Source organism: Copadichromis virginalis, linkage group LG10 (genome assembly GCF_057382275.1).
Source record: "Copadichromis virginalis isolate Kocher_CV1m ecotype Utaka linkage group LG10, C_Virginalis_male_GT1.1, whole genome shotgun sequence".
Taxonomy (NCBI): Eukaryota; Metazoa; Chordata; class Actinopteri; order Cichliformes; family Cichlidae; genus Copadichromis; species Copadichromis virginalis.
This window is the reverse complement of record NC_140627.1, coordinates 27,174,217-27,199,075: the sequence shown is the minus strand read 5'-3', so window position 1 is coordinate 27,199,075 and position 24,859 is coordinate 27,174,217. Positions and strand designations below refer to the sequence as shown.

At 39.8% G+C, this 24,859-nt stretch overlaps 1 protein-coding gene across 5 annotated transcripts in view; it reads left to right on the top strand.

The window, feature by feature from the left end:
• The window catches only part of ncam1a (neural cell adhesion molecule 1a), a 277,809-nt gene that overhangs the window by 247,102 nt on the left and 5,848 nt on the right, over positions 1 to 24,859 (top strand). For 3 of the 5 annotated variants that reach the window (XM_085470930.1, XM_085470926.1, XM_085470927.1), the window contains 3 exons: positions 13,702 to 13,909; positions 16,938 to 17,054; positions 18,019 to 18,474. In XM_085470930.1, coding sequence (XP_085327056.1) covers positions 13,702 to 13,909; positions 16,938 to 17,054; positions 18,019 to 18,474 — 781 coding nt within the window. The remainder of the gene's footprint in view (positions 1 to 13,701; positions 13,910 to 16,937; positions 17,055 to 18,018; positions 18,475 to 24,859) is intronic. The other 2 variants (XM_085470928.1, XM_085470929.1) reach the window with 1 other exon arrangement.

Sequence of the window (24,859 nt, the reverse complement as noted above, 5' to 3'; positions counted from 1 at the left end):
CTGTAATAAACTCTCTTTTCCAAAGATGAGTGATTCCTCAATCAGATACAGGGCTCGCAATATCGCTAGCCCGACGTCCCGGAGCTAGCGATCTTTCCAGTCGGGCTACCAAAATCTATCTCTTCCCTGCCCGTCGGGCTACTGTAGGAAAAATATATGTCAATGCTTTTGCATTCTTTCAGAAATGTAGCTGGGTAATTATGTCATTGGCATCGGTGAGCCACTGTCAATATGTGACATATTGAAGTCGCGTTTGAATTTGCGCTTGTTTTTTTGCTTTCACTTTGCAATCGTGCGAACTGTGTATAGAGAGCGACAGCACTGATCTGTGAGTGATGATAATTTGTGCACCAATTCCTCTGACATCGTCTTATTAATCGTTAGCTTACTATGCAAACATGACAAGTGAAATCTCCCGCAGCAAGCTTAAACATGTGAGAGGCTGATCGCGCAGAGAATCGCTGAGCTTATGTGAGTGCATGTGTAAAAGCATTTCAGTTCTGCTGAGCCAAATAAGACAGGTCGGGGTGAAGAAGTGACAGCCAAAGAAAAGCTTACCACAAAACGGAGAAGTTATGACAAATCAGACTATAAGGCAAAAAGAAAGTGCAGCTTTATGGTTTCATGGACAAAAGAATTTCTGTGGCTGCAATATGATGAGCTAAATAACCAGGGCTGCACATAAGTGGTCCGCAGGTGCGCATTCGCTGTCAAAATAAAAAACACGCACAAGGGTTAGGGTTAAATTTAAAAACTGTACTTTTGAGTTAAAATATATATTTATAATTTTAATAAATGACAAATAAAAAATGCATGAACATTTTTTTTGTATCGAAAAAATATCGAACCGTGACACCAAAGTATCGAACCGAACCGAACCGTGAATTTTGTGTATCGTTGCACCCCTAGTATTGACATGATAGATATAGACATGATTTTAGTTTTGTGGCATTGGCATCCTGCTGGAAGCAACCATGATAAGATGGGTGCACTGTGCTCATAAAGGGATAGACACAGTGAGCAACAATATTCAGGTACGCTGTAGTGTTTCAATGATTCTCAGTTGGTACTAAAGGCTTTTCTCAGAATACATCCCCCCACCATCAGCAGCTTTTGATACAAGGAAGGACGAATCCATGTTTTTATGTTGTTCAGACAAAATTGTTACCCTACCATCCAAATCTCACAATCAAAACTCACAGACCAGGCAACGTTTTTCCAATTTTAAAAAACGACCTTGCAAATTATAACCTCAACCTCCTGTTTAACTGACAGGAGTTGGCACCCAGTGCAGTCTTCTACTATTGTAGGGGAATCTGTTGTTTTTCTGAATAACTTGCTTGTAACGAGAGGTTATACTGTTGCTACTGTATCAGCTCGAAGGAGCGTAGCCATTCTCCTCTGACCTCTGGCATCAAGAAGGCATTTTCACCCAGAGAACTGCCGCTCACTGGATTTTCTCTTTTTTAAACTGTTTTCTGTAAACTCTGGAGATGGTTGTGTGGGAAAAATCCCAGCAGATCAGCAGTTTTTTGGAACAGTCTGACCAGCCTGTCTGGCACCAACAACCTTCTCACATTCAAAGTCACTTAAATCACCTTTGCTTCAACATTCTGACACTTGGGTTGAACTTTAGCAGATCGTCTTAACTTTGTCTGTTTGATATTTGCACCAACAAGCATTTGAACAGGTATACCTAACAAAGTGGCCAGTGAGTGTTTGTTCTTTAGAGAGCTATCATCACACACATAGCTACTCATTCAAAATTCTGTGGGTCATAGTCACTGTAGTTGAGCTTTATTATTAATCGGGATAGATTACTGACGTTTTACATCCAAAATGCAAATGTTGAAGAAACTATTATATGCATGCAATCTAAATTTCATCACAGTTTCAGCTTTTGAAGTTGAGTAAGTCACTATTTATGAAAAAAATGAAGTTTAATGAAGCTTGCAGATTCAGTTTTTTCCTAAATCATTAATGACCATACTCCATAATTTACTATCCTGCCACATTTTATACACCATTCATTGTTTTTTGATTTGTTTGCAGTCTCTCTCTGTTTGTATTACGATATCTGAGCCTCTATTGCCTCTATCTTTGTTTCACATTTTCTCTGATTTTCATTCTTTCTGTCAGCATCTGTCTTCCCTTCTGCTACCAGGTTTAGTAGGTCTCACAGTTCAGGCTCCAAGACTGACCTGAATTGAAATGTGTGGCCTAGTTAGGTGGGGATGCAGCCCATACAGTCTTTGCATGGTGCCTTTTCCAGCTGGATTAATGTTTTTCTGCTCTTTACTGGAGTTGTTAAAAGGCAACTGCTGCCAGTGCATGGCACATGAAAAAACCTGTTTGGTAGTTTGGTTGGTTTTTGGGAGTTTTCGTATGCTGTAATTGTTTTTTTTTTCTTTTTCATGTCCTTGCTGGGCAACAGCCATATAGCAGTGGGAGGTTTGGATCACATATAAATCTACCAGACTACAAGTTAACCTTAGTATCATCCGAGTCAGCCCCCCTTCAAGTCTTCTAATTACTTTTTCAAGTTTTTATTTTTATTTGTTTTGTTTTGAGATATTTTGGTATTACTTCCAAGCTGCTGTTGTTTTTCTTCACTTCAGGGAGCATGGGCTATTGCCGAGGTTTATTTTTAGCTACAACATCTGCATTTAATTCCACTATTCCCTTGCAGTCTCACAGCTGTTCTTTGTACTGCTTGATCAACAGCTGCTCCTTTTTTATATGCAGGACTCTGCATGCTCAATTTTATCTGAATCTCACATTGGGAGTCCAGTGCGGACGCAAGGTCGAGCTTCAGCCTGTTTAAATTTCTGTTTTATGTTCAAAAAAACAACCATACGCACAAGAATTCATTCAGCCCAGTAATGTGAATGCACTTCAGCATAAAAGATCTCTGAAAACATATTGGAGTTTGTTGTCCTTTGAATTTATTTGAATCGGACGTGTGAAAGGGTTTGTGTATAGCTAATTTTCTTTAGGTTTAATGCACACAGGTACAGCTGAGCGGCAATTGTTTGCCACAGTCTCACGGAAAGTCAAATGCTGCCCAAATGTGAAGAGATAATATAAAAAACAAAGTGGCACATCTTGATCCATCCAAATCTCCCCAGCTAAGGTTGACTTAGGACTAAAACTATAAAGCTAATAACATTTTGTAACATGAGGTCATCCATTCATCCATGTCACAGACTTTACCTTCATAACCAGCGTCTGCTTTGGATGTTTGGTTTTGCATGGGCCATTCCCCCAACCATGACCAGTGGTGTAATGCTAGATGAACAAGTGGTACTATTGTGAATATTTGCCTATGCTTTCTTTCCGTATGTGTCCATACAAACACAAAAAAGATGTCCATACATATTTGAACTTTGAACCACGAGGTCTGTCAACAAGATAATTTCCTTTTTATTTACCGACAAAAAAGCTGCCATATTGTTTTTAACATTTCTTTTAAGTAATTATCGGGTCCCTTTAGAACCCAAATTCAGAAGCCATTTACAATTGCAACATCCAATAGGATTTGAAGGTAATGTCTTACGTAATGTAGACAAAAAACATTTTAATTAATCCATCTACAATCTGCACTGCCTTTACTGATAAGTCAAGAGCAACAATAGTAGCTAAGGCTACGTGAGCAAAGCAGCCCAGCTTCTTTCCTCTGCAGGCTCAGAGAGCTGCTGATTGGAAACCCATGCGCCAGTTTTCTGGCCTTTAGCTCAAACTTTCCAAAGACACACATAATAAAATATAGAGACGCGTTGCTGTGTTTTTTTATTACTCCATTATTACCGAATCTGTTTATTAATGAGACTTTGGCATTCAGTTTATGCATCACTGGCAAGCAAGCTTGTGCTTGCATTTACTTTATATTACACCACTGGCCATTAGGAGTGAGAGATACTAGCCTGACTCATGTGGATGTGTTCTTGCATTCAGGCTGTCATCTATCTTACCCTAAACTTGGCCGCTGCTCTGCACCATGGCTGATTTAAAACTCCCCTTCTTTATACTGAACCTTAAGGTGAAAACAGAGACTGTGCTGCAGTGTGTTTGAAATGTCTTCCTTATTGATGTCATCCCCCATTACCTTCCTTTGTGTGACCCTCCACCCATGCCTGCCATGAACCATGTGTCATTTGCTGTGATACTAACATGCTATAACTTCTTTTTATTTTTACCCTTTAACTTAGACTTCCTTTTTTATTCTTCAAGTCAGTCTTGAAAAGAAAAAACAACCTTCCAGACTTGTATTTCTGTATTTCTGACCTATTTTTCTATCTCTCTCCCTCTTTTCCCTCTTTCTCTCCTGCTTCTTTTTTTTCTCCGTGTCCTTCCTGTCTCCATGTGTGATCTTCTTGGGCACCTATGGACCATGACATTGCCATACACACAAATTTCTTTCTCTGTTTGTGTTTTTACTGTGTGTGTGTGGGTTTTTTTTTCTTGTCACACTTTATTGCTGTGATTATCACTCAAAATACTCTGTTGTGGATATTTATTTATTGTTGGTCTATAACTTCAGCTACCCTCGGTTGCCAATGTGTGACGTGCAGTCTGGCAGCTCTTCTTCTGTCCGTGCTGACTGTGCTCTGGCTCCCATAAACTGATTGCATTCAAGGAGAAAGAGGATAGTCTGAGCCGTTCAAATCTTTGGCTCCAGACCTTTGCTTTCTATGCCTTTTGACCCTTGTGCAGCCACACACAAGAAAAAAAAAAGTTGAAGAGTCAAGACATTGGTTTCATGACGTTATTACAGGGTGCTCAGTACTTGCATCAATTTCAGTTTTCTGGTTTTTAGATTCTGTTAATATTTTTTTTGTCTGTTTTCACTGTAATGTCATCTTGTGTACGAATAGATTCCGAAGGAGAGAGATTTTTAGGGTTTTGTCAATGTTGCAAGTTGGACGTCGGGTGCTCTTTCAGGATACAATGTAGACAAAGTATTGTAGCTTTGTTTTTGATTTGATTAGTAACACATTCATAATGCCTTAATGTGATCTGAAGAGGGGGTGATAAATAGAATAATTACACTGTTTAATTTTGTGTCTGCAGTGGTTTAATCAGACACGGAAATTGTAAAGAGACTTTTATTTTGGACTTTACTGCCTATTAAACAAACACATCCATTCCACTGTTATGTCACAAATGACATAAAAGCATGAACACTGCATGAAAGCTGACACAAGGCATGATCCAGTATTCATGAATGTGCTATGCAGCTGCTTCAAAGCTCCCCAGTCAAGCATTATGAATGTGTTAACCAGGAGATGAGTACAAATGCTGTGCCTAAATTCTGGCTGTTTTTTTTTTCTTCTTCTTCTTTTATACAAGCTTGAAATGTCCTGCTGTACAAATTGAGGGGAAGATAACATTTGCAGAGAAATTTAATATCGGTTATGGTCAGAGAACTCATTTTTCCCAGACTCATTCTTAATTTTCAACATTATATTATGCTCATTTTCAAATACATTGTTATGTAACCGCCTTGTCAGGAGAGAACAGAAGGATGTGCAGAAAAACTAATGTTTTGTGAAGAAGTGTACATACTCTTTTCAAACTGATATTCGAGAAATCAGCTGTTATTTGGAGGATTCATGCTCTCTTTTTACCTGAAAGCAGTGAAATGTCTAAAAAAAGAAAAAAAAACCCATAAAGAAACAGCTGTTAAACACTAAAAAATTTTGTTTAATTAAAAAATGTGGAATTATTTTCTTCTCTATTCCTGAGACATTTTTGTAAGTGCTTATCAGTGTATTTCCATGTAACCATTGTAGGGTTGAAATAAATTGTTTCTTTTTCTTTCATGAAAGTAATGACTTTGAGGCTTTGGCGACTAAACATACTAAGATATCTTTGTCTGACTCTTCTGGGAAGCTGATTGTTAAGCTGATTTTTGCCCTTTTTTTCTCTGGAGCTTTAACAAAATGTCTGTATTCTGCATTCAGTGTTGCTTTACATCAAACATGACTGTTGAACCCAGATGTTTTGAGGTCAGGGGCTTGGCTGTAGCCTAAGTGAAGAAGATAAAGTATGCATTTTGCATAAAAAAGGAACAAATGGTAAACTGTATATTGTATAGAGGCCTTGCAGCAGTGTAAAACAGCACAAAAATATGGATATTAATATGCAAACATTAGCTAAACATTAGAATGAAACCAATATGCAACCCTGATGGCGCCGAGTAGATTCTTTTGGCTGTTGTTAGCTGCTACGATCTAAGCAACAAAATAATGTATCCAGTGTTTACACAACAAAAAACACCGAAATTTGATTTCCTTATTAAATGGCCGACAACATTGTTTGTAAGTCTTTCCGGACCACCTTTAATTTTTGTTGACCTGGTAGCCAGGCAACCTAGTTTAAGCTATCAAAGATATGAAAATCCGCAGTTACAGAAGGATTCTTACTTGTGTTTTGTGATCTGACAACACTGTGGTTATGTTTTGCAAGGGTGGAGGTTATGTATTCTGTAGCAGTATTTTTTTTTTTAAATACTTCACTTGAAATATGGTACTTCATAATAGCATGTCTAATGGCTAGCTAGCTTATTGCTAGCTTCTGTTTCCACGCTCCTGTATGTTTAGTTTTTTTTTTGTTGTTGTTATAGTTTTTCATGGAGGCCTGGTCTGATTGTAACACCATGGAGAACGGCCACACTAGCAACTCTACTGGAGTTTAAATGTTTTAACTCTCAGTAATGCCTCAGTGCTTATTAGCTCTTATTAACTAACGGAGCATTTGGCTAAGAAATTGCTAATTACTTGAGACTTAACAAGGGAATAACCTTAGGCCAATTTAAATGTCCGTCTTTAACAGTGGCAATGACAAGCTAAAGATTTTTAAAAAAGGCTGTCAGAGTTTGGGTTACTTAAAGTCCTCTATATAGTTTCCATTTGTTCCAACATTTGTTCATCACTCTGCTGTACAACTCATTAAAGTTTGCAGAGTCATGAGAGATGACAGATTGCAATGCATAACTTAAGAGATTAAAATCACCTGCAGCCATGATCAACAGCATTTTAGTGTGAGAGAATTAATAAAGCATTGATACATTTTCAGTAATCACACATATGTGAATGGTCATTGTTTTTATTCTGTCTTGATGAGCATTTTCCATCATAGAGGCCAGACATACAGAAAGTCAGTTTGTTGTAATGAATACAGCTAGCGTGTGTTTTAAAACCACTTTTCTCTGATTTATCACAAATTCCAGCTAAGCGGTACTAAGACTTGTGCTGCTGCTGGTAATTTGAGCCATATGGTCCTGATGGATTGGAGTTGATTATGTCTGTATTAAAAGTCAGATTCACACGGATATACACGCACTGTGTAAGTGCACGTTTCAGTAATACTAGAAATACGAAAAAATTTATCTTCCCATCAAGCGTGCTCTTGTGGCTAGTGAGTGCTTTAACATCCAGCACAACACGTACCTAACTAAAACTCATAAGAAATCATAGAAAAAGTGCAGAAAAGAGCACTTGAGTTCCAAGTAATCAAATGTCACAGGCTTTTCCACTGAACGTATGATCTTTGATGGCCTTTTGATGGGACGCTAAGGTGAATCTATCCCCATAAGCTCTCTGCCTGAGCCTTAGAATAGGCAGTATCATCAAACCTGAATAACATCAATATCTGTAACACCCCATTTCTCTGAACAGGAATGAAGGAGAATTATTTCAGATGTTATTGACTTTTTTTTCTCTGAGCAGTTTTCACTTAACGTGGCACCCCCGCTTTTTTATGAGTTGGGGTCTAAAATAAGATTTGTATTCCCTCCATTTATTATCCCTGGCACTGCGGTTTAATCTCAACTAAGTTCTGTCACAAGGAAAATAAGAGCTTACGACACCCTTGAGGTGTTCTTTGTCACTTTGTCCCCCCAGTTGTTCATCAGTGCCTACCGAGTAATGATAGTGCTGATCAGTGCTGAGTGATTTTCATTTTTGCTAATCAGGATCTCCATCTAAATGTCTGCATCAAACTTACTTGTGTTGCATATAAACAGAATATTTCTCTTCCCTGAAGCAAATGGTTCAGGTCGCCCACTGCATACAGATTAAAGGGAAAGCTGCCATCTCTCTTTCTATTGGATTTTTCCTTTTTTGTATAGCCTGAAACGTTTCTTCAGCTGGTTAGCTTGGAGTGATTAATGGCAGAAACTTCAAATCAAATGTTGGAGCTTAAAACAATCCACAGAAGCGTCATCGAAATCATCGCTGTGTCAAAATATCTATTGTGTTAAAATAGATGCATTTTTTTAAATGAATGATTCCCCTCTTTCCTCTATAAGCTTTACTCTATGGAAATGAGTCCAGAGTTCCTAACTTTCAAGCCAGCATGCACATCAGTTTGTAGCACTTGTTTTCATAGCATCTTAATTTAAAAAGGGCTGAAATCCCATCTAGCCACACACCGCTCTCTGCATGAAGAGTTTCCAAGGATCTTAAATCAGTCAGAGAGGGAGTCGGTCGCCGGTTGAGCGTCACCCTGCCTCCTTGTGCCCCAAAAGAAAACTGATTCTGGAGCCAATTTTATTTTTAATGGTGGTGCAGTGCCACACTGTGGCAGAGCTTTGATGGAGGACGCAGACATGGGAATTACTGAAGAAACTTTTTTAAAGCCAAATAAGGTCAATGCAGTATCCAGAAATGTGTCATAGGTGGAAAAATAGACCCAACGAAGGAAAGGAAAAGAAGAAAATAAGAGTCATGGGGAGTCTGTGATGGTGTTGTATGAACAATTGTAATGACAGTTGTTACATACAGTTGTAGTGCTGGTTGAAAAACGGTGACAGCTTACACATTTTTACACCTCAGTCAGACAGTCTGTATTCCCCGTCTACAGTATAAACAAATTTGTCCTCAACTGGGCTTCTTCCTTTACAGATGAGGGGGACTCTGTGTTTGCTTTTCTATAGTCTGTTGCATGCATATGGTTATTTTAATCACTGCAATGTTCAGCATTCCACTGAATCTCAAACACAAACTGTTCTGAGACTATTATGTGGGCCCTCTGGTGAAATAAATGTTGTTAAAATGTCTTAAACTGTATTTCTACTCTAAAATTAATATTTTTTTATTTAGATTTGGCTGTTTTACTTATGGCTGAACCAATCCATCAAATGTAAAGCAAGTGCTGGAAGATTTTTTTTATTGCATTTCTGCGTGTTTTACAGCACAAGTTTTTAAAGACACTGCAACCCACGGGCAGAGTTGCACGGTTGGACTCAAATCTAACTCCTGATATAAAGGTGTTTCATCAGAGTACAACTGCACATATCTGGCAGTCTTATTGATTTCTCAGAAATGTGTGTAGTGAAATATTTTATCACATGCGGTCTGTTTATCAGCAGTCGTCTGGAAACCTGTCTCAGTACTGTACCCGACAAGCCCGTAAAGAGAAATGTTTGTGTAGTCCACCCTGACAGGTAGATTTGTGCTTTCTCCCTCAGTGAGAGCACTCGGTAAGAAACCCCCCCTCAGCACTGAATACATGGCACATGATTTATTGTGCCTGTTAAAATGCAAATGAAGCAATGGGCAGTGTTTTCTGCACCACTGTAGTCACCTATAAGTACGCAGAACTCTGGCATGTTCTTGCTATTTTCATCACAACCATCAAAGAAATTGAAGGTTTACATACCGGGCCAGCCAGAAAGAGGAAGATAGTGGATTTGAATTAAACGTCTCAGTTGGCCCAGGGCAGTGCTTTCACTTGTGAATGCATCAGAGTGCAGTAAGCACAAACATAACATCTTTAAGAGGCATAAAATGTTTTTTTCCTGCAAAGTCTGCAGCATAGCTATCCATGGGGTGTGCTCCCGTCAGCATTTAAAGAGTGTTATGTGTGTCAACAATTGTTTCTACTTCAAAGGCCAAGAGAATTGGAGCTTTCATTTGGTCTAATTTATGTGTTTCAGTCTCCTTTTAATGGCACATTTACACGGTGCTTTTATAAAATACTTACATTTGACATATTAGTGGCATAAACTGGCCCAATGAGGTTTCATCTTCGTTATGAGCGTTCATCACTCTGTAGGCAATTTAAATCACTGGCAGAAAGTGTGATGTCATACTATGACATCTCATAAAGTAAAGCTGTATGTTAACAGTCAAAGATTAGCATGGCAGTTATTCGTTGCAGGGTTGCATACGAGTAAATTGGTTACCCCAAATGACTTATATGTGGTTTAAGATCCAGTGAATTTTTGTAAAGAGCGTGTTAACAGTTCTGCTCGCTCTTTACCTGTCACACACATTTAAGTATGATACTTCAGTGTGGCAGTTACTGCTTTGCTCCATTTGAAAAAGACATTGGCATTGGATATATATATATATATATATATATATATATATATATATATATATCCCCCCCACCCATGTGATTACTCAGCTGTACAAAATGACAGTTTTAGACGCCAGTGCACATGAATTTAATGGAAGTGACACTAAATCGTCACGTTCGTTGTGGTTACTTCAGATCAAAGTCTGTTTTGCTGGAGTAACTAGTGTATACTGATGTGGCAGTACATTATCTATATTTGGCCTTTTATCTAAAGAGTAGGGAATGTGTGAAACCACAAAATGGGCAGAAAACTGAAAGCGCAGCTCACAGTGCTTCCTTACAGTGGTAACGCTGCTGTCATTTATTTATACTTTAAGCTTTTAGAATACGCTGCAGGCTGTGCAGAGGCCATTATAAATAGGGGTTCGTTCCGTAGTTCCAGTGAATCACGACTGCAGAACATATTTGTCACTGGCTGATCCTTTCCCTTTTTCCCATATCCAAGGCTGAGGGTATAAACAGTTAACATAAAGATGGTCCTCAAATTGCACAGCGCTCACATTCTCCTCAGACACTTTGATGAGCCCTTGATCCTTATCAGACCCTGGCGAGCCATTACAGCAGTCTTTACTGCCTGAAGCAGAGCCAAATTGATACATGTAAGAGAGGCTTTAATTTAACTGAAGGTCTTCCAATTTGATTGCCTACTGGCACGGTAGACACCATAATAACAAACATAACAGGGTTGGAACTATAATTCTGACTTTACACGCTGAACACAAACAAACATCTTTTCAGCTTTGATTTTAAATCATCTTCATATTAAATGTAAGCCTTGATTGGGAAACATTGTGTTAATACATGGAGCCAATACAGGATGTTCTGATGTTATCAGATTTTTTTCCAGGTTCTCCAGTCCAGAGGTTGTTCATTTGAAATTTGCCTCAGGTATGGTTGTGAGGCTTTCACTAAACTTCGGTGTGAATGGGTGAATGTTACTTGTAGTGGTCAGTAAGGCTACAGTCACCCTGGGGAAAACCGTGGCTGGAGACTGTGTGCAAGGAATTTGTGATTTTGTTGCCTTTGAAATCGTTGCTTCAAGGACGGAGGACGGGGTCTGCGACCGCTCACAGTCAGCTGTCATCTTCACAGTAGCTTTAGTGCGTCGTGACAACTTTAAAATGGCAATAAGATGGAGTGAGTCTGTTATCAGGTTTGTCAGTGGGGTCAAGTTGGCAATTACATGCAAGCTGTCATAACACAGTAATTATATTTTTAACAAGTCAGCAAAAATGATCTGCGTGAACAGAAATTTAATTTAACATAATTTCAAACGAACTACTTAGATTCAAAGTCAAGCTAAGACGATAGAGATTTGAAACACAAGTTCAGAAACGTCTGAACAAATAGTGATGTAGCTGTGTAGGTGAGTCGAGTCTCCTACTGCTAACAGACACATGGGAGACGAGGTTCATTCACTGGAGCAAACTGACTCAGATTAAGTACAACATGTTTGTAATCTGTCTGCATTTATAAATTAGACTGCGGTTATTTGCAAATTTTTCCTTGTCTGTCTGAGAGTGACTGCAGCCACTCCAGGCCAGACCAAGATTGTTTGGAGACACGTTGCCAGGTGACCTGTCTCAGAATCACCAGGCAACTACAAGTGTTTTGCAACACCAAGCTCCCTTACAGCTCACTCCAATGTGTGACTGACCCATAAGACTAGAAGTGGGCTGCAAAAATGATAAATACCACACCTTTCTGATGATAAAGTAGAAATAGGTCTGAGTTCGGATACACCTGAATGTTGTGTTTCCGTTGAACAACATTAAGTTCATTGGATGAACAAGCAGAGATTGCTTTTTGTTTCTCACAGTCTCAGTAAGAAGCCAAATGCGAGTTGAGGGAGGCCTGTCTTTATGTCTTTAAGTGTCCACTGACTATTACAAGAAATCTTGTTATACCTGGTTACCACGAATCCTGCTTACTGTGATTACCTCAGTCAAGGAAATATGTGTTTTTTTTTTAATTATTATTTTGTCTTTTCTGTTTTTTTCTGTTAGTTTAACTTATCCACATTTTTTCAGTGGAGTAGTGAATCCCTTTTATTCTTTATTCTTTTATTTATCCAAAGCATTACAGTTTATTCTTTTCTTAACAATTATACAGTTTCTCCATTATTCTGTTGCTGTTATCAATCAGATCTATTGTTTCTTCCAGAAGAACGTTGAAATCCAGTAAGTCATAGTGTGCAGTGAAGTTGCACTGGCATGAATTCTGTGGCTCTAAGTTGAATCTCTGAAACAATTGCAATTTACATAAAATGTCAATTTGTTAATTATTAATTAAGCATTAATAAAAGGTGTGATGCGCTAATTCACAGACTGAGGTCACTAAGACAATGCATGCTCCGTGCTTTTTGCAGCAGGTTGCACACAATGATAAAAAAGGTAGTAAATGTAGCTGTCTAAGCTGGCCTTGACCTCCAAAATCCATCTTTATACCATTCTCTCTATAATCTGCATGTGCGTTTGTTTATTCAAATAATCTGTAGGAGAAAATGACTTGTATTTGTACTCTGCCTTCAGAGCTGAATTAGAAATGTGTTGGCTGCTCACACATGCTGCTCAGGTAACCCTTCATAACCTTCACATTTCCAAAGAAAGTTTGATTGAAACTGGTAAAATGATTGGGCGGGTGTTTAAAAAAAAATGTGAATTGCTAAAACTATGAGTACACATAGAATATTCTGCTACAACATTGTTTTCCTGTGTTGTAATATATCCTAGTAGACTGTCATTGCAATTTATTTGCTCCTCATGCAGTTTTCGAGGCATTTTTTCTTATTGTAAAATATGTATGCAATGTAGTGTATTGCATTTATATTTATATTTAATGGTGCCATATTGACACCTCAGGCACAAATATTAATAGTCAGTCCACAAATGTCTATAAATGTGTTACAAGCCTATTATGAAACGCCTAGTGACAAGAACAAGAATATGCCTAGAAGCCCTCGAAAGGCTACCGATAGTTTTGTTTGTTTGCATTTGTTTTGATTTGTTTTTGTCTTTGCAATTTCTGTGATTCTGTATGAAATTGAACATAGTGTTTCGGCCACCGGGGATGTCAAGAACAGATATAAAGTTGTTAGAAATTATGTTGGTCCCTCTTGCACCATTTCAGCTTTCCTCTGAAAAGAGCGACACACATCTGAGGTTTTGACTGAAACCTGAAGCACTGTATTAAAAGCCTGATTGCATTCCTCATCATCTCTCTCTCCCTCTCTCTTTCTAACTTCCTTCCCATCCCCTCTTCTCTATATTTGAACCCTCTTCTCCTCTTCTGCCTGTTTTGCTTGTATATCCCCTCTACCTGTCTTTGTCCCTTCAGACGCCATGGGTGGTGGCTCAGGCATGGGCACCGGGGCCATCGTAGGCATCCTTATTGTTGTCTTTTTCCTGCTGCTGGTGGGCGTGGATGTCACCTGCTATTTCCTCAACAAGTGCGGGCTCCTCATGTGCATTGCTGTTAACTTCTGTGGGAAAGCTGGCCCAGGCGCAAAGAGCAAGGACATCGAGGAGGGCAAGGCGGCATTCACGTAAGCAAGCGTCATCTTTTGACTGGAACACAGATTATTTGTGGTGTGCCTACAGAGAATTAGCACATTTTCAAAAATACCCATCATCAGAGAACCTAAGTTAGAGTGTAGCTGTTGGACTTGCAGCAAATATCAACATATTTCTCAGGAGCTGACTGAGAAGAAGGCAGAGCTAAAAAACAGAATAAATACTTAAAGGGCTTAAAGTTATCTTTTGAACCATAAATACAAATCAATGCTTATTATTTATATAACTTTAGAATAAAGCCAGTAAAGATGTGCTTATTCAGCTCACTTTACTTTGGTCGGCATTGCTGGCATTTTCTCTTCACAAGGTAACCACTGGCTTCAGTGCCAAGTCCACCTGGTTACAGCAAAGATAAGAAAAGTCTCTGTTCCAATCACACGTGGATGCCTGTTAAAAAAAAAAACCTCGACTATTGTTTTTTCAGGGTGAAGGATTCATTTTATTAAGGAGCAGAATAACTCTATGTTTTAGTAGTTTTGGGTCCTAAACCTTACCCAGCAAGTATTAAACTGAAATGGAATCAGCGGGTGAACGCACAATAAAATGTCAGTTACAAAAGAAACCAGTAATGGAGTGATAACAAGGCAAAACAAAGCAGGACATGTCTCAGAGCTGAGAAACTTGTAGATTTTATCACTCTTTAACAGCTGGATTGTTAACCAGTGCACTGAACACCCATCCTAAAGCACCACTAATGTGTATTTCTGTGAGGCCAGCAGTATCTGACAGAACAACAGTATCTGATGTACTACGATGAAAAGACATTGGTTTAATCTAACTAAGCAGACTGAAACTACTTGTTTAAGTCAGCCAAATTTCTTTTTTTAACTTATACAAATCTGAAATAATAGTTTTATTTTGCGACCAGGTTATTAAAAGAGCTGTTAGTACAGGGAGTGCAGAATTATTAGGCAAGTTGTATTTTTGAGGAATAATTTTATTATTGAACAACAACCATGTTCTCAGTGAACCCAAAAAACTCATTAATATCAAAGCTGAATGTTTCTGGAAGTGAAACCAATATAACATCTCCACATTCACAAATATACATTTCTGACATTCAAAAACAAAACAAAACAAATCAGCGACCAATATAGCCACCTTTCTTTGCAAGGACACTCAAAAGCCTGCCATCCATGGATTCTGTCAGTGTTTTGATCTGTTCACCATCAACATTGCGTGCAGCAGCAACCACAGCCTCCCAGACACTGTTCAGAGAGGTGTACTGTTTTCCCTCCTTGTAAATCTCACATTTGATGATGGACCACAGGTTCTCAATGGGGTTCAGATCAGGTGAACAAGGGGGCCATGTCATTAGTTTTTCTTCTTTTATACCCTTTCTTGCCACCCACGCTGTGGAGTACTTGTGTGATGGAGCATTGTCCTGCATGAAAATCATGTTTTTCTTGAAGGATGCAGACTTCTTCCTGTACCACTGCTTGAAGAAGGTGTCTTCCAGAAACTGGCAGTAGGACTGGGAGTTGAGCTTGACTCCATCCTCAACCCGAAAAGGCCCCACAAGCTCATCTTTGATGATACCAGCCCAAACCAGTACTCCACCTCCACCTTGCTGGCGTCTGAGTCGGACTGGAGCTCTCTGCCCTTTACCAATCCAGCCACGGGCCCATCCATCTGGCCCATCAAGACTCACTCTCATTTCATCAGTCCATAAAACCTTAGAAAAACCAGTCTTGAGATATTTCTTGGCCCAGTCTTGACGTTTCAGCTTGTGTGTCTTGTTCAGTGGTGGTCGTCTTTCAGCCTTTCTTACCTTGGCCATGTCTCTGAGTATTGCACACCTTGTGCTTTTGGGCGCTCCAGTGATGTTGCAGCTCTGAAATATGGCCAAACTGGTGGCAAGTGGCATCTTGGCAGCTGCACGCTTGACGTTCATGGGCAGTTATTTTGTGCCTTGGTTTTTCCACACGCTTCTTGCGACCCTGTTGACTATTTTGAATGAAACGCTTGATTGTTCGATGATCACGCTTCAGAAGCTTTGCAATTTTGAGACCGCTGCATCCCTCTGCAAGATATCTCACTATTTTTGACTTTTCTGAGCCTGTCAAGTCCTTCTTTTGACCCATTTTGCCAAAGGAAAGGACGTTGCCTAATAATTATGCACACCTGATATAGGGTGTTGATGTCATTAGACCACACCCCTTCTCATTACAGAGATGCACATCACCTAATATGCTTAATTGGTAGTAGGCTTTCGAGCCTATACAGCTTGGAGTAAGACAACATGCATGAAGAGGATGATGTGGACAAAATACTCATTTGCCTAATAATTCTGCACTCCCTGTATGAGGGCTTATTAGACTCCATTGATTCCTGGGTAGATGTATGTAAGTACACACTAAAAACATGTTTTTAAGTCTTTGCCCACGAGTTTGAGACAAAAGAGCAAATTCCCAAGGTGCTGAGCTAAAGTGAAAGCAGGCAAATCTTTATATTTTATCCTTAGGGAAATTCCCTCAATTATTCAGCACCAACTGTAAATATTTAATGGCGCTGAAATGCAGTTACTGCATGTTCGCCTGTGTTTGATCAAACATTTTGTTCTATGCGTCGAACTGTCCGTCATCTCGCCAGCTCCGAATGCAACAAATAAATATTTCAGCTCTGACAGCTCGCACAAAACAAATTTAGTGAAAGTGCATCGTGAGAGTTATAGCGTTATTTAGCACCCTGCGTTTAAACAGGTCAGTCCCAGCAATGCACACAGCTCAGCACAATCAGAGAGCAGTGTGATGATAACACAAGGCCTCAGGGAAAACCACCAATCAGAGCTTACAGGTCAGTGCAGGTGGAAGATGATCAAAGAGGATGATAGGGTGAGTGCGTTTGACGGGTTTTTGTATGTTTTAGTTGACTAAAATTAACCTGTTCATTTGACATTGTTACTGCCAGATTTTTCTCTTTGTAGGGTTGAAAAATAACACACCTAGTTAAGTGCACTTAATTCATTACCCTGGTAACAATATTTCCTTTGGATAACAGCAAAGATGAGTGTAAGGAGCCTATTGTTGAAGTGAGAACAGAGGAAGAAAACACTCCAAACCAAGAAGGAGGAGGTGCCACTGAGCCCAACGAGACCACGCCATTGACAGAACCTGAGTGAGTGTCAAGAGTACAGAGAGATTAAGCAAATCATTGGTTTGCTCTGAGCAGAAACATTTTACAAATATAATGTTGGTCCGGCCCAGCTTTCATTCAAATATTGACCCAGTTCTCTTGTAAGGACTGTTATACATACCACAGAGCAGTGCTGGTAATTTACACTGTAAGCATTTTTATGCAAGGCTAAAATGTCCCGCTGTCTATACAGTATGTATGACCATGTATGACGCATCACACTTAACTGCCTACGGTGAACACTCAATAGAAATGATTCTGCAAGTGCTGGTCTATATGCACGGCCACAGAACCATGATGCAGGCTGTAGGGCGCTGCATTTTTGGGTCATCTCTTAACTAAGACTTTCCAGATTTTGCCATTTTATATTGAAAGTAATACATTTGCTTGACTTCCTTTTTTTGGCACAATTTCAAACCATTCAAATGTTATTTTTGCAACAAGAAGCAACAAGCGCAACAACCAACTTAACAATTATCACAGTACATTGTCATTGAAACTTCAGTCGTCTCATTTCAAAGCCGAGCACTGTCGAATCTCCTTCTGAGTGAGTTTGCCAAGGTGCATAAATCATTCAGACACATTCAAAGCATGAACAAACACCGCCTTCTGCTGGGAAAACTGCTTGTGAAAGACATCCGAGCATCTTAATCCTGAAACTCCCTCCATTCCCTTTATAGTTTATTGTTGGATTGTTTTATGTTTTCCCCTTACAAATATTTTGTTGCTAACATTTTGATTGTGTAGTCTCTTTTTTATTTTACTGCAGCACAATAGAAACCTAATCTGCTTTGTTTATCCCCCGACGTGCACTCTCCTTTTACCTCTTTTATTTTCCTTGTTGTCCTTGATTCCCTCACTTTTCTGCCCTCTGCTTCCTCCCCTGTGCCAACTCCCTATCTTTCCCTCTCCTACCTTGTTTTTCCCACTTCTCCTCACAAAACAGGCCTGCTGCTGCAGACACCACGCCGATGGTGGTAAATCTGCTGTCCTCCACAGCTGCTAACTCAGTTACTGAGAGCTTTAGCACGGCACAAAGCAGTCCTGCTAGTGAGAGAACCACACTAACAACCAACACCTCCAGCCCAACCCAAGTGGCCCATGCCAAGTCTCACCCTAAAAACAGCCCTACAGCCAATTCGCATAAATCTAACCCCCAACCTGATGTTGGACCTCTGGTTGACCTGAGCGACACCCCTAAAGTTGCCGCATCTTCCGACCCAACACCCCTTGTATCAGAGCTAGTCAGCCCACCCTCTGCTAATGCTGATGGGCCACAGAGTCCGCGGGACTCAGTCAAAGCCCCTGACAGCACCCAGAATAAGGACTCACAAGTAGACGGCCCGACCAAGGATGTTCCTAATGCCCCGTGCACAGACTCGACCACACCAGCCCAAAATGAGTATGAGCACCTCCATATCTGTATTTTCCAAGTATCTCTTTGAGCCTGATAGCATCCCTTTAGCTCATAAGTCTTCCATTTCAAAGGAAAAATTCCACTTATGTATTATCAGACTTCCCCAAGCAGTTTTGCACTCATCAGGCATGTGGCAGAAAATAGCAGGCAGCTTTAGATCAAGATTTGATTCCTTAAAACTTGTTAATTAGTTTAAATTTATTTCCTGGTCTCGATATTTTCCTAAAGTCTTTCCATTGCTATTTATTTAATGACAATTCACAGTCATAAATATAAACTGTTAGAGGCCAAAGCACGGAGCCAAATAGCAGTCATAGTGGAAATGACTGTACTTGTGTTTATCTTAAAAACATTATTCTCAAAGCCTCAAACCATCATGTTTCTGAGATTAAAAACTTCTTTTTTTTTTCTTTATTATATTGTGAAAGATCCCACATTTATTTATTTTTTTAAAAAAAAGGTCAATCTAAATGACTCAGTGCTTTTAAGTAGTTCTCCCCTACTGGAGGTTTTGATGGGTCTTTTTATTCCCTAAAAATATTCTGGGCTGTTGTCTGGTATCAGCTGAGGTTAAAAACATTTCCAGCAGCAACAGTTGCAGCACACCTAGATTTCAAGACAAAAACTGTTAAAATAATTATCCAATTTAAAGAAAGAAAACTGCTTTGGCTGTAAACATTTTCAAACATTGCATGAGTAGTAAACCTAAGTCTTTTTTAAAACATGTACCCATTGTTTTTAACACTATATTGCACATTATTCAAGAATATTATGAATTTTAGGAGTATGCAAGAGTGGAATTTTCCTTTAATGGTAGCAAGGATAATGATCTACTGGGATGCTACCAGTGTAGCATGCTACCAGCATGCCTGTCATCAATCAAGATCCACCACCTTCCTCCACCTGTTTGTTTATTCACGTAGTAGAGACAGATTTTCTCCTACCATACATCTAAGCCATCTCATATTCCTCATCATCATGGGCAGATTGTAGGAGAATGATGCATTTTGTTCACCTTCTGGGGCATCTAGCAACACCCACTGTCCTAATATACAAAAAATATATTCAGTCATTTTAATCAGTTCATTAAACCGGGCTTTTATTTTTATTGGTGCCGACTGCAGGTATTTGAAACATTCATAGCTGGACGATGGTAAATGGGTTAGATGGTTAAATTTACTTGAACATTGTAGGCACACGTCTTTCCTGCTTTAAGCTGCATGCACATGAGTTTCCCACTCCTTAGTGTTCTGGTTTTTGGCTTCTTCGTAAAAGCTGAGAAGCAGTGCACTCAACATGGGTGAAATGGAATCAAACAAGATCAAGGCTGGAACTTACATCTAATTCTTTTTGATGTACAGAAGATTACAACTTAAATTAAATTAGCTGATGATGTAAACATATTGCAAAATCTGTAAAATCACAGTATTTAAAATTGCTTTAAAAAGTTTATATTTTTTAATTAAAAGGTTTTCTTTGCTCTAAAGCCATTTGTGAAACAGCAAAATGCAAGTTTGAGTGAAAAAGACTTACAAGTACCAACTTACGAGTGCTAGACTCAGTTTAAAACAGGATTTAATTGTTTCCTTAGTTTTGTGCAAATATCGGGACTCTAAATCTAGCCCTGAGTGCTTGTTTTATCATAAGCAACAGAAAAATATGATCAAAAGCTTTAAATTCATCCCTACGGTGTTAAAATCATATATCACATGTCAGTCTTTGTAAGTAGTTTTTAATTGACCTCTTAAAACAAGCAGCAGTAGGTGAATGCCAGAGACTACAACCTAAGCTAGGTGCAATTAATAGACTGTAAGTGATACACTTAATGGTGCTTAGTTTGCCATAGCTGGGGTTCAAGTCCTGCTGCGCCATAAGAAATCTTCGTGCAGTGAACTCGGCAGAAGAATTTTCAGTTGAAATCGCTGAAGTAAATTAAAAAATTCACCAAGCAGCAGCTTTACTGTGCTCTGTCCTCTTCATTGTGATAAGATAATAGATGGTGAAGGCCAAAAGAAAACTGTCAGTCCCTCAAATTTCTCCCAGACACTTCTGTTTTCTGTCTCAATTCTTGTAGAAGCTGTCGTTTCAGTGGCGGTATGACAGGTTATTATTTGGAGTTTTGGCCCTACGAGTTTGCAGATTCTCCTGATTTTTCTGACAGTCTGAGTATGGCGAGGAAGCTGCAGAAGATAAATTACAGAGGCTTGCTGACAGCCACTCCTCTTTCTCTGCCTTCTTCATCTCATACTTTACTCACTTGGATGGCCAGAGGAAGATGTCAGTGATGAAGTATGGGGAGTTGAGAGGCAGTTGGAAGCAGGGCTCTTGTCAGCTCAACATCACCTTGATAAAACCAAACTTGTCATCAGGGGGATTTTTCTTCATAACTCTGACAGGACTGAAGCACAGCTCTCCCACTGATCTATGTGGTGATCCTTCTTCAGCATCCCAACACTAAAATGTCTTGTCAGACTTCTTGTGGGTTTATTGGATATCTGAGCGGTAGAGCCCTCCTCTGGACTTATTTTAACAGAAGAGACGAAATAAGAGCAGACTATAGAATATGTACCTTTAAGAATTCATTATTAATAGATGTTTTACACTCATTATTATTCCTAGATTTTAAATGTATCTTTAACATTGATCTAATGATGTGTCTAATGTGACCTTGACTCAACAGCCAATACAATTGTGCACTTGTGAATAGTTTCTGATGATGTAAGAATGATTTTAAAAAGTGACTAATACCCTGCATAGCTCTTTAGAAGCTTGCACGTGCTTGAAATACAGTTAGACTCACAATGATCAGTAATTTGGTTCTCAGTGAAGTTGAGAGTAACTTGAAACTGGAGTAACTGCATAAATGACTCACAGATGTGAATTCTACTGCGTAAAGGTCAAAAGTTGAAGCAAGTTGATTATAGAAGAGAGGGTTTAAGTGGTTAGCATTGTCGCCTGTTACCAGGAAGGTCCTGGGTTCAATTACCGCAGCTGGCATGTCAAGCCTGTTGTCCCCGTCCCCACGTGGGTTCTCTCTGGATACTCCGGCTTCCTCCCAGAGTCTAAAGACACACTTGTTAGGTTAATTGGTCATTCTAATAGGATAGGCAGAATTTTGAATGAGCAAGAGTACAGTGCTAATGTCAAACAATGGACTGCAGCTCTGTGTGGAATATTAGTATAGTGAAAATGTGGAAATAGATGGCAGAAAATACATCGTTGTTTAAACCTTTTATATAGTTAATTGCACAACGCAAACCTGTATAGTGCAGTGAAAAAGTATTTCCCCCTTCCTGATTTCTTCTTTTTTTGCATATTTGTCACATATTTAAAATCAAATACATTTCGATATTTGACAAAGATAAGCCAGAGTTTGCATGTTCTCCCCGTGTTTGCGTGGGTTCTCCAGCTTCCTCCCACAGTCCAAAGACATGCAGTCAGTGGGGTTAGGTTACTTGGAAATAGGGATGGGTATCGTTTAGGTTTTATCCGATACCGGTGCCAAATCGGTACTTTTGAAACGGTGCCGGTGCTCGAACCGGTGCTTAAAGAATGGAGAACACAAAATTGGTCCAAAAACCTCTCATGTTCAGCTGTTTTTTGTAAAAATATAACAATGTTAGCCTTTTCTGCAGCTATGGGGCATATATGGTATCACTCTTGGCTGGAAGCAGTGCTTAAACAATGGAAAACACACAAACTTTGTCCTAAACCTCTCATGTTTAACTGTTTTCCACTTTTTCTTTGGTCATTTTAGCCTTTTTAGCCAGGGTGAAGGGAGTATCTGCCATCAAACAAGAAGACAGCGGCATGTAGCTATGATGATGTTTGCTAGTTCACCTTACATGCATTACTGTAATAACGTGGTTAGCCTACTCAACGTAAATTACACGAACAACATTAAGCTACTCACGCAGAGAAGAACGGCTGCTGCTGCATCATCATCCTCATCATTTCTGCTACACTGGCAGGGCTAGGGGCCAGGACTCTCCTCTTCGTGTTTTTGGGGGATGTTGCATAACAGGCAACCCACCCGCAGTAGATGTGCTAGGTGTGAGGTCTCGCAGCAAGCTATCAAATACGGCGCATTTCTGGGCTTTTAAAAAAAACGCTATGCGTCGCCAGGTGTTTCATCAGATTTGAGGTGTTACCTCCTTTGACAGTATCACAGTATCAGCTTAAAGCACTTGTTGCTGCTGAGTTTGCATATTTTGCTGTGAAGTACAGCCAGACTTTTGACCGCTTCGCCTTGGACATTTTTAATCTGTAGCTCTGCTCTAACAGAACGTACGTACCTGGCCCCGCCTACTATCCTCGGAAACGTAAAATGATTGGCTAGAATCTAAAGTGTATCACAGCTCAGGAAAAAAAAGCACCGAAATAAAGCACCGAAATGTGCGCTGCTTTTCGGTCTGGTTACTACCGTTTATGTCATGTTTATGGACACCGGTACCCATCCCTACTTGGAAACACTCAATTGCCCATAGGTGTGTGTGTGTGTGGAGGGGGGGGGGGGGGGGTGAATGTGAGTGCGACTGGTTGTCTCTGTCTATGTATTAGCCCTGCGACAGACTGGCGACCCATTCAGGGTTTACCCTACCTCTCGCACTATGACAGCTGGGATAGGCTCCAGCGCCCTCCGCGCGTACCCTGAAAAGGATAAGCGCTAGTGAATGGATGGACAAAGATAACCCAAGTAAACACAAAGTGCAGTTTTTTATAGGCTTGCTGGTGTGTCTAGGATCATTGTCCTGCTGAATAACCCGAACTCATTTGATGGCCAGACATTCTCCTTCAGGATTTAATGGTAGGGAGCAGAATTCATGGTTGCATCAATTACAGCAAGTGGTCCAGGTCCTGAAGCAACAAAGCAGCTCCAGATCGTCACACTACCACCACCATGTTTGATTGTTGCTCTGATGTTCTTTTGATTCCTTAGGGATCATCAAGATGTTTGGTGGGTTTTTCCTTCTTTTGTTCTTTTTGGTCAGCAGTGGTTTTCACCTTGGAACTTTCCCATGGATGCCATTTTTGCCCAGTGTTACGACCCGTCTAGGGCCAGGCAATAACATGAGTGAGGCACTCGCTTCCCCCCCAAGACCCAAGCAGCCACAAGAAACAAATCCGTTAGTTACAATGTGGTTTATTTACAATGTGAAATAAAGGAACCAAAACGGGAGTGTCAACACTTCAGGGTGAGCCAAGGCCAAAACAATAAACAAAACAAATCTACACAAATCCCGCACCCCTGACCTTACCAAAACAAAGTCAAAAATAAAGACAGAGTCTGACCTCCTTAACTAACTCAAAACAGGAGAAAACGGGTGATCAAAAGAAACAGCAGCTCACCCCTACCCACTCCACTTCCACAACTTCTAAGCGCACTGCAGCCAGCGGCTGCCACAGGAATACTGCTGGGTCATGAGGAGAAACGCGAGGACCTCTTCCGCTGTAGCACTCCAGCCTCCTTTTAATGGGCGGGTCCTCCAGCTGGAACCAGTCACGTCGAGGCAGTGTATTCACGCACCAATCGGAGCAGGGCCCTGGCACAGCTAAATTAACATAAAAAGACACAACACCTGCACAAACAAACACATGGACATGCAAGTTCGTAACACCAGTTTATTTTTTTATTTGTTTAATCGTGAAGACTGAACTTAACTCTTCAAGATGTTATTCTGGGTTCTTTTGTGACCCTATTTTGGTTGTCCAGCCAGTCCTGGGATTCTGTTATGTTGTCTCCATTGTGGACAATGGCTCTCACTGTGGTTCTCTGGAGTCCCAAAACCTTAGAAATTGCTTTTTAACCCTTTCCAAACCGATAGATGTCAATGACTTTGTTTCTCAGCTGTTTTTCTTTAGATTGTGGCATGAGGTGTTGCCTTTTGAGATTATTATTTTTTAGCTGACCTTATTTTTTAAGCCACAGTCACACAGACACGCTGGATCCAACAGGTCTGGCAGTAATCTTTCCTGGGTGTAGCTAGTGAAATTGAACTCAGCTTTCCAAAAAATGTATTTAATCAAAGTTAATTCAGGATTTAACAAAGGGCCAAAATTACATTTTTCACATAAAACAAGGTAATACATGAAAGCATCATTAAAATACTATATCCTGGACTTACTCGGGTTGTCTTTGTCTAATATTATGTTTTGGTTTTAGGTTTTTGATGAGCATGTAAGTGCAAGAACTGTGCAAGAAAATGAAAACTCGGGAAGGGGAAAATACTTTATAAATTGATTTCACAATGCAGTTCTGGCTTCTACAACATAATAAATCTCTTTGGGGGAAAATAAGTCTTGATTCCACAAACACAAACAAGAAAAGATGCTTTTTGTTCTCCAGGAGTTGTCGGTATATTTTCATTGG